Source organism: Puntigrus tetrazona, chromosome 1 (assembly GCF_018831695.1).
Source record: "Puntigrus tetrazona isolate hp1 chromosome 1, ASM1883169v1, whole genome shotgun sequence".
Classification (NCBI taxonomy): Eukaryota; Metazoa; Chordata; class Actinopteri; order Cypriniformes; family Cyprinidae; genus Puntigrus; species Puntigrus tetrazona.
In genome coordinates this window covers 13107575-13123847 of record NC_056699.1, presented here as the reverse complement: position 1 = coordinate 13123847, position 16273 = coordinate 13107575, and the positions used below count along the sequence as shown (strand labels likewise).

Here is a 16273-nt window from a genome sequence, read left to right as displayed (position 1 = left end):
ATAATTATCTCTGTGGCACATTCTGCTAGGTATCATGCAAACGAGTGTTGATCAGATGGTAAAAACAGCTCAGCTCTACTGTAATTGCTGTTTGTGATGTTTCCAGGGTAGTCTAAAATTAACACATTAACACACAATTATTTACTCCAATAAAATAATTTATTTTGTATACAGATAAATGTACAGTAGAAAAAGAAAAAATCTATGAGCTGATGAATGTTGAAGCGCTGACTTGTATGGAATGCATCTGACGACAGACAGTAATTATACAGCTATAATTGTTCATCGAGTTAGAAAATATTCTTATATATGTCTTGCTTAAAATAGATTTTGCATGATTTATGACAACCTATACGTGTAAGCGAAGCACACTTATAAATAACTATACATAACGTGAGCTCTTAGCAGTAACTATGCCTGTTATATATTCAGAGGCTGAGAAGTGGACTTTAAGCATACAAATGTGTTGTGAAGCAATGCGATACAAAAAAAAGCTGATACGTGTAAAAGAATCACAGTTTAGCACAATGGTTCTCAACCGTTTCACGTTAAGTTTTAAATTAATTGCGGATCATTTACAAAAAAAAAAAAGTATGAACGAGTGAAGAGTTCATTGGCAAAAACATGACTCCATGGGACTTTTTTTTTTTTTTTTTTTTTTTTTTTTTCGGGTTTCTCCGCAGCAGAAGTCATCATAGTTGGGTTAACTTGAAGAGCATCGAATGCAAAAGTACCACAGATATATTTTTTGCATTCTTATTCGCTCAAATAGCAAAAGAAAATGATAGCATTTTCATGACTTTAAATAAAAGGAATAAATTCGAGAGAGACTGATAAGAGAACTGGCCCTTCTATAGACGCTGCTTTGGAAAGACCCTGGCATTGGTGTAAACTATTTTTTGTAATTTGATGAAAAGGTAATATAATACAGAGAATAGTGTTAGAAATGTATTTTTTTTTATACAAATATGAAAAAATGAGAGTAATTATAACGGTGATGACCTTTAAATGCATCATCACAGTCTTGTGAGAATGGTCCGTTCTTAAAGTAACACTCCACTTTTTAAAAAAAAAAATAGGCTCATTCTCCAACTCCCCCAGAGTTTTATCTTTTTTTTTAATCCATTCAGCCGAACTCACTTTTAACATAGCTTAACATAGATCCGATTAAACAAAGAAGCATCTCGTTTGTTCCTGTAACAATTTTCAAAAATATTTTTTTTATTCATTGTACGTTCCTATCAATCACAATTAATCTGCAGGTTTGATTAGGTAAAAATAACTAAAAATACTAGTTAACTAACACACAAAAAAAAAATAAAAACATGAAGTTAACAGTTTTTGCTAATAAACTCTTTTTTCCCGCAAAACTGTAAATTGTATGTTCTCCAATTAAATTATTATTAAGGACAATACTTTTTTTTTTAATCGCATCATGTACTTTATCATATTTTTATATAGTTTGGTTAAATTTTTTTATTTAATACATCAAAAATTCTCATCCTGGTTGAGAACCACTGGTTTAGCACTAGTCTCTATTGGCTTCTCCCACTTTACACACACTGAGATATTTTTGCAATTAGAAAAGACTACGTTTTGTAATTTTCTTTTTTCTTTCTTTTTGAGAAACGCAGCTCGTAGAATCTTCATGCGTCTAACAATCAGTAATGCGTCTGCTCCTTGAGGTGTACACAAAGCATCTGTACAGGACGGTGACATTATCAGCATCTCGAAAGTGGTTTTGAGAGTACTTGTAGTGTAACTGTCCCGCTGGTTTGCCTAAGGAGCTCGACGGCTTCAGAGTGAGTGACCCCCTCCAGACTCTGTCCGTTTACTGTCAACAGCTGATCCCCGCGACGCAGACGCCCGTCCTCCACCGCGGCTCCCTACGGAAGCAGAGCACCGTCACGTACGCTTCTCGCTCAAATACGCGAATAACGTTCTCTATATGGTGGAGCGTGTGCGTGCCGTGATGCATGCAAACCGAACGTGTGTTTGGACATGTATTGATCTCTTTGGCGCACTGCGGTCAAAAGATTTACTCAGCCTTTTTTAGTTTAAGTCTCTTTCTTGTGTACCTTGGGAAATATGTTCTTGACATAGATGGGCAAGTCGCCATGGGAACTGCCGAATCCTCCTACAATACTGAAGCCAAGCCCAGCAGAGCCACGTTCAAGAGCGATAGTCTGGAACTGAGGAGAACTTAAACACACACAAAAGACAAATAGAATTTAACCCATTTTTTTTTTCTTTCTTTTTCTCTCAGACACCCTTTTAGCAAACCGGGCAACAATTAATCTCTTAGTACAGCTAGAAAAACGAAAAAAGCAAGCATAACACTTCTATTGAGCGGGGTGTCTGAATAGTCTGGGTGCCCTGGAGGTGAAGTCCTTTATCAGAGCTTTAGTGTGTAGAATTCTGCTGACTCTCATGCCTCTGCAAAACTGCACACGCAAACCAACTCGGAAATATCCACAAGCAGGCGTTTCAGTGAAAATGTGCAATTTTAATATATATTTTATGGACTCTTTGAAGGCGTATTTGGGATAAAATGAGTAATAAATCTTAAATGAAAGCATAAATCATCCTCGGCAGACCAGGAACATGGTTAACTAAAGTCCTGTATGATGTAACCTACTTATTGGCTCCAACTTGTAAAAAAAAATAAATTGTCCTGGACCCATGTACTTTAGTAAAAAATTATTTCAGATAGAAAAATATATATCTATTCTAAAACATATTTCTAAAACAGTGTTCTATACATACAGTTAGAGTTTCCAGTTTCCAGTACACCTTGAAGACTCTGCAAAGTGTTAATTATTTTACCAAAATAAGAGGGATCATACAAAATGCTTGTTTATGCAGTTATGATCTATCGCTGTACAGTTACAACTATTAGTTGCTTGATAGCATGCATATCACTGGAATATTAGTCATTTATTAGTCCTAATTAAGCACATATTAAGGCCTTACTCTACATGACCTTATTCTACATCCCTAATTCTACCCAATAACTAAACTTAACAACTACCTTGCTGTTAATAAGCTGCAATTAAGAATTGATAAAGGGAAAACTCCTCTAATTAATAATTAGTGTTATCAAAACGTTTTGAATTTGAAGATCAGGGTAAATTTAACTTCTGTTTTCTAGGAAACATTTTCTATATTTCTAAAAAATATATTTAGGCAGAAGAAAAGTATATTTTATGATGTGCTTCATTTTTGTAACAGCAATGCTAAATTTGGCAAACTTTTCAGCAGCTAATACTCATTCATTGTCACGTGACGCTTCAGAACTTAATAGAAACCTTTGCCGCGACGGTTGATTATTCAATTGCTGAATGCAAATCAGAACTTATTTCCAAATAAAAAACAAAATGCAACAATTTTACTTAGATTCAAATGTGCTGCCAACGTATAAATTCCTGAAAATCAGCAGAAACAAAAAAAAAAAACACATAAAAACTAATAACAGTAAATTACAATTTTGCCCATATGTAAAACATAATACAAAATAGTATTTCCTTATTTTTTTAATGAGAATTTTGCATATGAATCTAGCATAGTATGTATTGCTAATCATATTAATTTCGAGTACCTCTGGTGATTGTGGGTATTGTAATTTTCTGAGAGTCCAGGTGAGGATTGAATGAAAGATGACCGATCTTTACCGATCTTAGCTCCATCTGCACATCCATTTGGCATCAGCTTTAATCAAACACACAAGAGTGTGACGTTCATGGAAAGATGAGCTCTGAACATTTGATTATGTTTTGATACTTGATGTCTGAAGATACACACCTGCAGTGTGACGGCTCCACTGCTGTTTCTCAGGAGAGTGCTTGCCTCCGTAACTGAGAGACGTTCAGCTGATGTACCGTTAATGCTGATGACCCTGGCACCCAGCTGAAAATTCAATTCACAGTTGATTATTTGAGGGTGCGTGGAGGGAAGCAATTCCCATGAATGGGCTTTTTATTTTTGTGTCCTGTGAGTGACATTCACATTTGTTGTGGTCGAAACTAGATATGTTAGATACTAGATTATCTAAAAATAAATGCATGCATTGAAATGGTCATTTCGGCCTGTTCCACGTTCATCTCGACTATACACAAAAACATAAAATCATTCAATTTCATCAACTAAACATGTTTTCTTGAAAGAAGTTGCAGTATAAATGAATTGCAGTACAAAAAAAATGCTGAGATAATTTTTAAATGATTTTTTTTTTTTTTTTTCAGTTTTTACGCAAATTTTAGTGTTCACAGAATGTGCCTTGCTCAATTATTCTACCCCAATCACTGCAAAAAAGAAAAAAGACATCAAAATACATATTTGCATTGTAATTTATACAATATAAATATTTATACAATACAGCTCTATAAATAATTAAAAACTGTTCACTCTTCTACAGTTTCATTAAGGCTAAATGGAATATATATATATATATATATACACTACTGTTTAAAGGATTGACATAACATAAATGAATGTAATTGATCTTTTAAGTAAAGTATTTTATGCTCACCAACTCTGAGCAAAAATAAAAAAAACATTATATTTTGAAATATTACATTTAAAATTTTCTTATTCTAATATAATTCTAAATAATATTCAAAAATATTTTTTAAGCATTCTTTGATGGGTAGTAAAGAACAACATTTAAAAAAAAGAGAGAAATCTTATGTAACACTGTAAATGTCTTTACTGTCACTAAGTAATCATTTATTTCAGAGAATAAAAATGAACCCCCACATTCTGAATGGTGTTACAATGATTAACAATTTATTATCTTTTTTCAATTTGATTTATTTTAGACCATTCTGCCTTTATAGAGGACTGTCTGAAAGCCACATGAAAAAAAGAACCATTGCAAACTTGGCTCTACAAATTTGTAAAAGAATTTTCTAAACGTAATGAAAAAAAGTGTTTTAGGCCGACCGAGTGTCACGCGTTCTCCTTGTCTCTACCTGCAGAAGTCCCGCGTGTGCCGCAGGTATGGTGGGGTCCAGGTTGGAGATATAAATCCCTGAATCTTCCCGAGCGCCTCTCGATCTCAACTCCACAGACTCAAATTCATGCTGAGGCAGAATCACAGCAGTCTTACGCTCGCTACTGGATCTGGATCGTACAATTACTGCAGAAACATGCCTTACACTACCGCGTTAAAAACCAACCCACCTTCTGAACGGTGACAGTTCTGATATCCACATTTCCATCCACAGCTGTGCAAAAAGATGAAAACATTGACTGACTGATGAATAGAACTGAATATTGAATAGCGAATAATTGTGCGCTGTGACAGGCTCTTACAATCATCTGTGCTGAGAGATGAGAGGAGAGGGACATCCAGCTCACCCACCTGCCAGAACACAGAACACAGACACCTAGTCTAGATCTGAGGTCTATACCAATTTTTAGATTTTATATTTCTAACAGCTAATGGGTTAACAACGCCCCTTAGCTCTTATAAATTGGCTGTAAACCGCAGCTTCTTGGGGCTTATTGCTTTAGTATAATATATGTACAGTAAGAGTATCACACAAAACCATACAAAAGTTAAGATTGCTTGTTTATTAAATATTTATTTGACTGTTTTTTAGTGTTTGGGTGTGTTTTTTTTTTTAGCAAAGAAGTCTTTCCAATTGCTCACCAATATTTGATTAAATACAGTACACAGTAAAATATATCTACAATTTAAAATAACAGATATAACATATTTTAAAGTGTGATTTATTCCTGTTATGGCACAGCTGAATTTTCAGTATCATTACTTCAGTCCTCTAATAATCTTTCTAATATACTGAATATATAATATGCTCGAAAAATCAACAATATTTTATCTTTACTATTTGTTTTGATCAATGTAATCCTTGCTGAATAAAAGTATTAATAACAAAATGACTGACCTACTGAGGCTTTTTAACAGTAGTGAATTTAATATACTCTATAAAATCTTGAGCTTGCAGTTTTTAAACCTGGAAATCATTCATTTTTATGTTTTCAAAACATTTCCATGTGCCGTGCATACATTTTAAAACAGAATGTGACGGTAACATTGTAGTATAGGTAACACTTGTTAACTATTAACTACAAGTTTTCCTTCAATAAATTCTTAATTTGCTGCTTATTAATAACTAGTAAGGTGTTTGTTAAGTTTAGATATTGGGATTTGGAATGTAGAAAGTTATCAAGAATAATGCATTAATATGTGCTTAATTAGGACTAATAAATGGCTAATATTCTAGTAATATGCATGCTAATAAGCAGCTAATAGGTGTAACCATAAAAAGTGGTACCAACATTACAAATGGTCTCTTTATGAAAGGTGTAAGAGGTATTTCTGATGTTTTATAATTGTTTTTTCTTTTCGGTCACACTTCGGTCAAATTCTCGCTATTAACAAACCCTTAACTATGACTATTGCCTCAATAAACTCCTAATTTGCTCTTTATTAATAGTGAGGTATTGTTAATTTTAGGTATTGGGTAGAATTAGGGATGTAGAATACTGCCATGCAGAATATAAGCTTTATAATTATTAGTTAATATGTTAATGTAATATTAAACACGTTAGTACATGTTAGTAACAGGCATACTAATAAGCATCTAGTTAATAGTGAACACCGGTCCCTGTTACCTTTCTTTTTAGTATTAATTGATGTGAAGCCGAAGAATTCCACCTTGTTTGATATAAAAATATAAAAGACGGTTAAATATATCAACACCCTCGTGTCAGTAACTGTGCTAACTTTCTCTCGTTATTTCCATCATCATTCTGTTCTCCTGCCAGCAAGAGGATATTTTGAACCCTTAATAACAACTTAAATACTTAGTTCATAACAGGAATGACTGTACTGTATAATGTTTACCTGCTCTCCATATGAGTAGTGTGATGATTTAAAACGAGCCACCTCCAACAGCACGGGCCCACTACAGCTCTACAACACACACACACACACACACACACACACACACACATGCACAGAGAGAGAGAATGGATCATAATTAGCCCTATTATGATTAAAAAAGGAAATGCATTAATTACTATATTCCTAAGTGAAGTGTGTCTGTGGGCACCTGCAGTAGTGCGCTTGCATAGTCCTGTGACGCAGCTCGGATGTCCTCTCCATTCACAGACAAAATCTGGTCACCTAGCAACAGTCTTCCATCCACGTCTGCAGCCCCTCCCCTTGTTATCTCAGACACAAAGATTCCAGTGTCGTTCCTGCAAGACACGCAGACAAATATGAATTCGGATGAATCGCTGTGCATGCAATTCTAACCCTTCAGAATAACCCACCTTTTCCCCACCGTGCCAATCCCCAGTCCCTGTCCTGTTTTGAGGTCCAGTTCCACGCTGAAGAGGTCCCACATGTCTTCAGGCGTGTGCTTCTGGTGCGTGGAGTGGTTTTCTGTCACAGGGTCTCTGTAGATGCACAGCCTCACGCGCTGCGGACTCAAGCGCAGGACGCTCAAGGCCTCCTCATGAGTGGCCATTCTCAGATCAATGCCATTCACCTGCAGGAGATAACAGTCATCACATTCAGAGAAGCTTGGATAGGAAAAGATTGCATTTTCCTCTTTCGATTATTCAGTAGAGTTTAATCTGCCCTGTAGCTTGCTGAAGTCAGTCTAAGACATGAGTTCAAAGTTGTGCTGTCAAACTATTAATCACATACATAATTCAAGTTTTTGTTTGCATATGTGTGTTCTGTATATATTTAATATTATATATATATATATATATATATATATATATATATATATATATATATATATATATATATATATTTAAATTGTTGCCCCATTTTAAAAAGTTTTCTTTTTAAATTAATAGCAATTTTGTGTTTTCGTTTTTTGAGTCAAAAATAAATACTAAACCTATTTCACTGATTTACTAAATTACCCGCTAAAACGTCATTCAGTGTAAAAATCTTGTTTTTTTTTACAACAACAAAAAAATGTATAACACATTAAAAGACTAATTACTTTCACCCCAAATACTAATCAGCTGTAAATTAACATTATCTTTTCATTTTCCACTATCTTAGGTTTTACTCATATCTCAGTTAGATTTTTTATTAACTTAAAAAGCGAAAAAATGTAATATTCATCCTTATACTTTAATCAATTTTAATATTTTAATGTAACATTTCAACCAAATGTTGTTTTTATTCTACAAAAACTTATTTAAAAACTTTAAAAGGAGACAGTTTGCTTCTATAGGCATAAAATCACATAAATAATCATATAAATATATAAACATATTTTTCCGAAATATATACATGCATGTGTGTGTATTTCCAGTATATACGCATAATAAATATACACAGCTCACGCACATTATATGTAATATTATTTTGGATGCGATCAATCCAGATTAGTGGTTAGAAAGCACTGCTTCAGAGTATTGATTGTTACTCTGTTACTCTCCTCTGTACCTCCAGTATATGATCTCCTGCCCGCAAGCGACCATCTCTGTGAGCCGCGCCGTCCTTATTCACTTCATGAATCACTATTGCTCCCTGACAAAGGAGGAGAAGAGTTAAAGCATTTAAGTGAAAAAGCTGAATTGAAAATTTGACAGTCGTTCTTTAATGACACCATGCACTCAAGCCGGCGTGAACCTAAAAATAGTGCAGCATTTTTAATAACTTCTCTTTCCTTTTAAATGTTTCAAAATCCAAAAAAGCTTTGTTTATTTCCACATATAAAAACCCCAGGGAAAGAACGAATATTGTTTGAACTCCCATTTCGATTTCTGGTGATTGCAACATGTTACTTCTATATTTATTTTTAATTTAAAGGAATATTTTATAAGCTTTATCAAGAGCATTTCTGGCCTTCTGTCGAATGCCACATAAAAAAATGATTTAGACCCATTCCTCAGTTCATAAAAATTCATAAAAACAAGGACGGTTTAGACAACTTTACAGATCAAATAATAAGCATTTTTCTACTAAATAATTCAATATTAAAACATAAAAAGCCCAAACTTTATATTTCTGGTTTTAAAACCCTTTTGTAAACACACCTCATTCACCTCCAACGTAAATGTCTTAAAAAGATTTCCTGCACTAGTTGACATCATCTCACAATTTAAGTTATATTTGACTTATAATATTTCTTTGAAAGGTAGTTCACTTTCAAAAACTGATAAAGCCGATATATTGAATGCATTACTGCTTTGCTTCAGAATGCATAAATGATTAGTCATTTTTTTCCCACAATTCATCTGCAAAGAAAAATTGCAAGAACATTCTTCGAAGCCAAAGATAAATTGATATATATATATATATATATATATATATATATATATATATATATATATATATATATATATATATATATATGAAGTCTAATGTGCTTGGCCTCATTTATTGATTTCTCACCAGTACTGTATTGCAGCCTCCTACTATGCTGAGTCCGAGTCCTGTGGTTCCTTTGCAGATATCAATGGTATTTATAAAGCCAGGTATGATGGGACATGTTAGGGGGTCAGAGCTCACAGAAGACTGGGTAAAGTAAGAAGTGCTCTGATTGGCCGTGGAGCGAACGCTCTCATTAGCTGATGAAATGCCAGATGACGGAGGAGTACAGTTGCTGGGGGACATGTGACTGGCAGGATGACAGGAGGGCTTATGATTGGATGTGGCATTGACCGGAGCAGGAAGAGCAGTGTTCAGGCTCTCTGAGGAGCGAGACTTCAGTTTATCTTCTCTGCTGATCCTTCCATCCTATCGACAAACAGAAACATGACCATAAGAAGAATGAAGCAGGTGGATATTTTGTGTTGTTTTTGTCTGACATTTGATTTGACGGACTCACCTGTGGCAAAGCTAAATGTTGGACTTCTCTGATCTTATTAATGGGCATGGCAGGAGAGACAGCGGGACAGTTGTCCTTCTAAACATATAAAACTCTTATTAGATGACAAACGTCACAGAAGATGTCCAGTTAAAAATAATGTCTAAAAAACTTGTTCATTTGATTTGTTAATCAAGGATAACGACAGCAAGTCTTTTGCGGCTTTAAAAACATTTCAGTTTATTTATTTGTGTGTGTATGTGTCTCCATTGCCTCCTTTGCCGGTCCTGTAGTCATTTGTTTCTGTTCAGCTTTATTCCTGATGACAAAATTATACATGTTCATTAAAATAAGACATACACGCTATATATGCACCATACATATACTAGGATACAAAGTCTGAGCTTCTAGTTTGATTTTCAAGTTTCATACAGTATTCACGCACACAGTGAGACCTAAAAATAGTCCAGAATATCTTCCTTTGTTTTAAATATTTAAAAATCCAATGTCTTTCTTATTTTTGCTGGCTTTCCGAGAACTAATATAAATGAACTGTGTATATAAAGTATATTAAAAAGCATGTAGAAGAGAAGCTGTATGAATCTGCATTCAGATGAAGATATCTCACCTTGTGAGCAGAATCCTGACTTTATCTGGAGCATTGTTGATGATTGCCGTTGCATTCTGATGGCTGCGTCCATACAGAACTTGTCCATTTATCTTCAAAACACACACGTAAACATGCTGAAGATTAACCCTTGACCTTTGATAAGGCACGTACTTCGCTGTGTTTAGCTTTAGTTATATTGGGGAGACTGGGGGCAATTGTAACATTTTTATATTGTCTTTAACTTAGAGACTAATGCAAATCCACACGCCATCTTTTGATATCATCTCAAATAAGAGACTAATGTTAAAAAGTAATACAAATTTCTTTTATTTCTTGTTAATAATTCTCTTCCTTCTAATACCTTTTTACTCCTAATTCATAAAGCTGTTGAATGTGTATTTAATTTGATAATGCATTTGATGATAATATATTTGATAATTATATGAACATGATTAGAATGATCTAATATAAGATTAATCCTTTTGACTATATTAGCAGATAAGGACAACATTTATGATGTAATATTATATTAATAGTATTTGTATTTTTTATATGTCATTACTGTTTTTTTACAATCAGATTTTGCATGGTATAACCATTTGTCATTTATGGTACATTTTAAACAACAATCTACAGGAATAAAGGCATCAAACTTTAAATTCCAGAGCAAAAAAAAACAAAAAAAAAACTGTAAAATCTTATGGTTTTATAGTTTAACTTAAATGGGTCATATGATGCAATTTAAAATGTTCCTTTCTCTTTGGAGTGTTACAAGCGGTTACTGCATAGATTAGATCCCTAAAGTTTCAAAACTAAAAAGATATTCTTTCTAAAAAGTTATGACCACACACCCCTAAAACCCTGCTTTTCTACATCACACAGTGATTTTTATGTTTGCTCAATGAAAGAAGGCAGAACTATTATTCTTTCTGTATTATTCTTGCTTTAAAATAATTGCCGTTAGTCCCGACCATTACTTGGAAGAGCCAGGATTAATTTTGTGTTCGTCTGAAGGAAGAAAGTCGCCTAGTATGGCTTCAGGGTGAGTGAAATACTGGGTAATTTTCATTTCTGGGTGAACTATTCCTTTAAATAATGCAATAAACATTATTTTAACAACATTAGATGTAACACAGCCCATAACTAAGGAGAAACATAGTTATTTCACCAACCACAAAAAACAAAACAACAAATTTTAAATGTAATGCAGGGAATTATGGGAATGTCAATTTATGGTTATTTACTGTAAATTACAAGTTGTTGTTTTTTTGGCGCTTCCAAAAATTGTATACTAGCATTAAATTGCAGGTTTTCGCTTGCCATTAACAATTGAACAGCTTTTCCTGTAGCAATTTTTAACAGTCTTTTACCGTAAAAGAGAGAACAAATACAGCATAAAAGCTTAATTGCACAAATGAAATGTTTCTGTTGGCAAGTCAAGAGTTCGGGAGGTCGTTCTCACCTCCAGTAGTTCATCTCCCACTCTGACCCGACCATCTGCCGCGGCGGCCCCGTCTGCTTTGATCTCTGACACGTGCACACTCATTCTACCACGGGCTCCATCTCTGTTTCCTGACAAACACAATCCCAGCCCAGAGCCGCGCGAGCCGCAGTCCAGATCAAACATGTGCAGCTCTCCAGGCAGACTGCCATACCTCTGCTGCATGCGGCCTGCTTACACACACATAAACACGTAAAAACACCCAGACAAAACAATACAGACATATTAGCAGACGCACCTGATATAGGCACTGACTTGTATTCAGAGCTTGGCATGTGTAACGAGTGTGTTTTATTCGGTAAATATGTTGGATGTGTTTTCCTTGTGTAGGTGATTTCAGGTCGGACTGTCTTTAGGGGACATTTGGCCCCCTTTATGTAGGTGAAAGCTGAGCCACACACAGACACACTCAAACGTACTCCAGTAAAAGGCCTGCTGCTGCTCGCTGTGATGATGTGCAGCCTCTTCTGGCAGGGGTGGTCTCTCTGGAACCCTCTGCACTCCATCTGTTTCTGTGTCGACTTGCCTGCAGGGCAGTTTCAGGAGGGGGGGCGCTAAATGTGGAGGCTTCCACAACTTGCAGTCTTCTGTGCGCTACAACAGCACCATAAAAAAGTCATTATATTCTTCGGAAAACACAATATCAAATAAGTTCATTTTAAATTTTTTTCATTGCATCTTTACTGCTCAGATTCAGAGTTTGTTGCAACGTAGTGTGCAAAATAAGTGTGCATAATTATATTTAATGTGCACCTGTAGTTTTATAAAAAACGGTACTTGCAAATAATTAATAAAATAAAAGGACAATTAAGGGAACTTACAGAGAACATACCTTCCTGATTATGTTTGGTTACACTTTATTTTACAGTGTCCTCGCTATATTTATAATGACAGTAAATTATGCATAATTACACACAAGTGATCCTAACTATATAGTAAGTGCATGTAGTTAATTACTATTACTCAGTATATAAATTTATACTTGCACTGTAACAAGAGCATCTTAAAATAAACCCTATGTTTATTAATTAGTATTTATACTTATTTAGTATGTTATTTTGGTGTTGACTAACATGCTAAGGCACACGAGGTGATCTTGATTATAATTTTTAACTGGTGCGTTATTCAGTGTCACATTATTTAATATTACATTTAAATACATTTAATGTACTGCAACTTCATTGTTACAAATGTGTAATTACAAATGTATTTAAATACATGACATGCAAGTTTCAATAGAACTATTATTGTTTCCACTTTATATTAGGCTGGCCTTAACTACTATGTACTTGCATCAAAAATAATTAGAATGAACTTGTGTTCATATCATATTGCGAAACGCTGTGTAATTATAAGTGTATTTACAGAGATTAATATGGATGTAATTACACGCAGGTACTTTTTTAAATATTAGTACAATGTAAAAACACTATGTACTAAACGATCATTTTAAATGTAAGTTAACATAAATGTTCTGATATTTCTTTCAAGCCCAGTTTTTAAATGTATGCTTATGAATACCTTCACAAGAGTATTATTCAGTGTGTATGTGGAGCCTATAATATGTTATTTATATGTATATATATACTGGACCATTACTATTCAAACAAACATAACAGACCTTAAAGGGAATAGGACTGAAGGGGTATGTTGGGGAGAGACTATTCAGGGTCTCGGGTTCCTAAAGATGAGATAAGCATATGTATAAAACACCTAAAATGATAAAGTGATAAACACAGTAGCATAAGCAAATACAAACCTGATGATTTGGAGAATTTGATTTTGACACATCTGTCCTCTTGTCATCTTCAGAGCAGTCTTCAGGAGTTGAAAACTGGACGTAAAGAGGCATCAAATGCTTTATGTATGGTCTTGTTTGGGTGTTTGTAAAGTGGTTATGTGCTCAGTATCTGCTGTACCTGAGGACTCTGCACTAGTAGCTCTACTTTGTCTTCTGCTCTACGGATCGTCTCCACGGCTTCTTCATGAGTAAAATCACTCACATCCACACCTTGAACCTGCCAGCACACGCATTAAAAATGTAATATGTGAAGTTCTTTCTCCACTCGCTCATTACTTTCAAAACACTTCTGCTTTCAAGTTAACCAGTTTGCCCCAGATTTTCCTTAAACTAATCTTGTTATCTAGTTTATTTAGGTCAGAGTGGGAGTGATGCATTAGCTTATTATGACCAGCAGATGGAGATCATCAAACATCATCCAAATCCAATTACTGTTCATAAACACTAACTAGTCTTAGCCTCAAGCCTTCTGATGTATATTTCGCACTAAAGTAGCAAGAGCAGATTTAAATCATCCGTTCCAATCTAACTATCTGACTCGCTTTTTTACTCCTGTTGTTTTGAACCTGCATTCATTTCTTTTCTTTTTTGTCTTTTGCGCTGAGTTTCAGTTTTTAAACAACAGGACTGGTTTTCAAGGTCCATGGCAGGTAATTACAGCAAGAATAACAAGTCAGCTAGATATTAATCATATTTCTTTGCATACTTATTTGGGTATTAGGTAAGGATTTATTGAAGAGTGCCCTATTATATATGTTACATGTGCTTAATTTAGCAAATTATGCACAATTACTATACATGTTATGCATTAATACTACTCAGTGTCTAACTGTATGATTACACAGTAACAAGGGCACTAAAGAAAGAATGGTAGCACTTTATTTTACAGCCCTGTTCCACATGCGCATACTATATACTTGTTACAGTACAATAACAGAGTAACAACTAGGCACTAACTCTGAACCTGTACTGCTATTACTTTATATTATCCAGTACATTGTGTATAAAGTGCAAAAAAGGAAATAAGTCATACTGATGATCCTCTAATCGTGATTATTCCCTATAAATATTTGTGTCATTAATTTTGTATTCTTTCAGTTGCTGGCTAGAGTAAGCAATAAAGAGCAGATATCACTAAATACACACCTGAAGAATTCGATCTCCTTCTTTCAAAGTGCTGTTTCGTGCAGCTGGACTGTCTTCTGCGATGTGTTTTACGAAGATGCCCCGTTTCATTTCTCCATTGCTCAGTCTGCTGCCCATACCACGACCCCCCACCACACTGAAGCCAAGACATGCGCCCCCAGCCCTGAATAACGTTACTCTAAGATAATAAACAGAACCATATCAGCGCTACACTTCAACAAACTAATAGCGAATGCGTCCATGTTTTGTTGTTTATGGGATGCAGTACCTTCTAGGCTGACTCCATGAACTTTGATCCTTCCCATGCATCTCTTCTTCATCTTTTCTTCTGTCTTTTTCCCTCCGTCTTTGTCTGTTCTCACTCTGCAAGACCGGTCTGTCATTCACCACCTTTTGGGCTCTTTCAAGTCTTTCGTTGCTTTCTCTTGGTTTATTTTGATTGCGGTTATCTGTTTCTTCATTCTCTTCTGCACCTCTTTGGGTGTTTCCATTTACTTCCTTACCGTCCACGGTACTTTGCTGTTCAGAAATGCATTCTCTGATACAAAGCAAACAAGCATTAGAACACCAGCAGAAACAAGAAAACAAACAGACAAAAAGATTCTGTGTCTCCTTACAGGGGTTTAAAAGGCAGCTTTTGTGCGTGTTTGGGTTGGACGGTAGCTGTTCTGTGTAGTTCTGTTTCCTCTTTTGATTGGGCATAGCAGGCTCTGTGCATGTCCAGGAAAGCAGCAGGCACGTAAGTCACACTGATACAAAAACACACGAGAACAAGCAAAATGGGTTTGATTGAAGCTGTTTTGGTGAAAAATCCAATTTCAAAAACCAATGAAATGTGCTTCTGGCTAGAACATAACATTTTCTTACATTAAAATTTTTTTTTTTAGATTTAACGGACAAAATCTCTCACTTCGTTTTCTGTCAATATATACTTTTTTACAGTCTGTGTACTTACCCATGATAGTACTAGTAATATAACTACACGAGGTAGGGGTTAGTACTAGTTATTACCTTGTTATTGTAATTACTACAGTAGGTACATAGTATGTACATGAGGAACGGGACTATAAATGAAAGTGCTGCTGAAATATTATCATAAATCATTTCTGAAGGATCATGTGACACTGAAGACTAAAGTAATGGCTGCTGAAAACTCAGTTTTGCTATCAGGGGAGCAAATGACATTATACAAATTATTTTAAATTGTACATTTGGTACTATGCACTTATTGTGCACATACACGTTTTTTACACACACACACGTATATATATCTTTAAAAACAACTAGATGTAATTACTTCTGTAATTAAATATATAATTACACTGTTGACCCATCCCTTACCCATTACCCCACCCTTAAACTAACCCATACCAACAAACCTGTCTCTAACGTTACCCATATTCCAC

At 34.8% G+C, this 16273-nt stretch overlaps 1 protein-coding gene across 5 annotated transcripts in view; it reads right to left on the bottom strand.

Moving 5' to 3' along the window:
- Positions 1 to 112: 112 nt before the first annotated feature.
- The window catches only part of si:dkey-92j12.5 (multiple PDZ domain protein), a 37887-nt gene continuing 21726 nt past the window's right edge, over positions 113 to 16273 (bottom strand). For 4 of the 5 annotated variants that reach the window (XM_043243405.1, XM_043243427.1, XM_043243419.1 and 1 more), the window contains 23 exons: positions 15485 to 15616; positions 15136 to 15405; positions 14868 to 15045; positions 13840 to 13938; positions 13680 to 13754; positions 13542 to 13601; positions 12340 to 12514; positions 11882 to 12090; positions 10438 to 10529; positions 10083 to 10128; positions 9831 to 9908; positions 9395 to 9739; positions 8444 to 8527; positions 7303 to 7520; positions 7080 to 7227; positions 6872 to 6940; positions 5314 to 5362; positions 5182 to 5225; positions 4971 to 5081; positions 3802 to 3906; positions 3599 to 3708; positions 2079 to 2202; positions 113 to 1886 (listed from right to left, as the gene is read on the bottom strand). In XM_043243405.1, coding sequence (XP_043099340.1) covers positions 1722 to 1886; positions 2079 to 2202; positions 3599 to 3708; positions 3802 to 3906; positions 4971 to 5081; positions 5182 to 5225; positions 5314 to 5362; positions 6872 to 6940; positions 7080 to 7227; positions 7303 to 7520; positions 8444 to 8527; positions 9395 to 9739; positions 9831 to 9908; positions 10083 to 10128; positions 10438 to 10529; positions 11882 to 12090; positions 12340 to 12514; positions 13542 to 13601; positions 13680 to 13754; positions 13840 to 13938; positions 14868 to 15045; positions 15136 to 15405; positions 15485 to 15616 — 2986 coding nt within the window. In that variant the 3' untranslated portion in view covers positions 113 to 1721. Of the gene's footprint in view, positions 1887 to 2078; positions 2203 to 3598; positions 3709 to 3801; positions 3907 to 4659; positions 5082 to 5181; positions 5226 to 5313; positions 5363 to 6871; positions 6941 to 7079; positions 7228 to 7302; positions 7521 to 8443; positions 8528 to 9394; positions 9740 to 9830; positions 9909 to 10082; positions 10129 to 10437; positions 10530 to 11881; positions 12091 to 12339; positions 12515 to 13541; positions 13602 to 13679; positions 13755 to 13839; positions 13939 to 14867; positions 15046 to 15135; positions 15406 to 15484; positions 15617 to 16273 lie in introns of those variants that run through there. The other variant, XM_043243434.1, reaches the window with a different exon arrangement.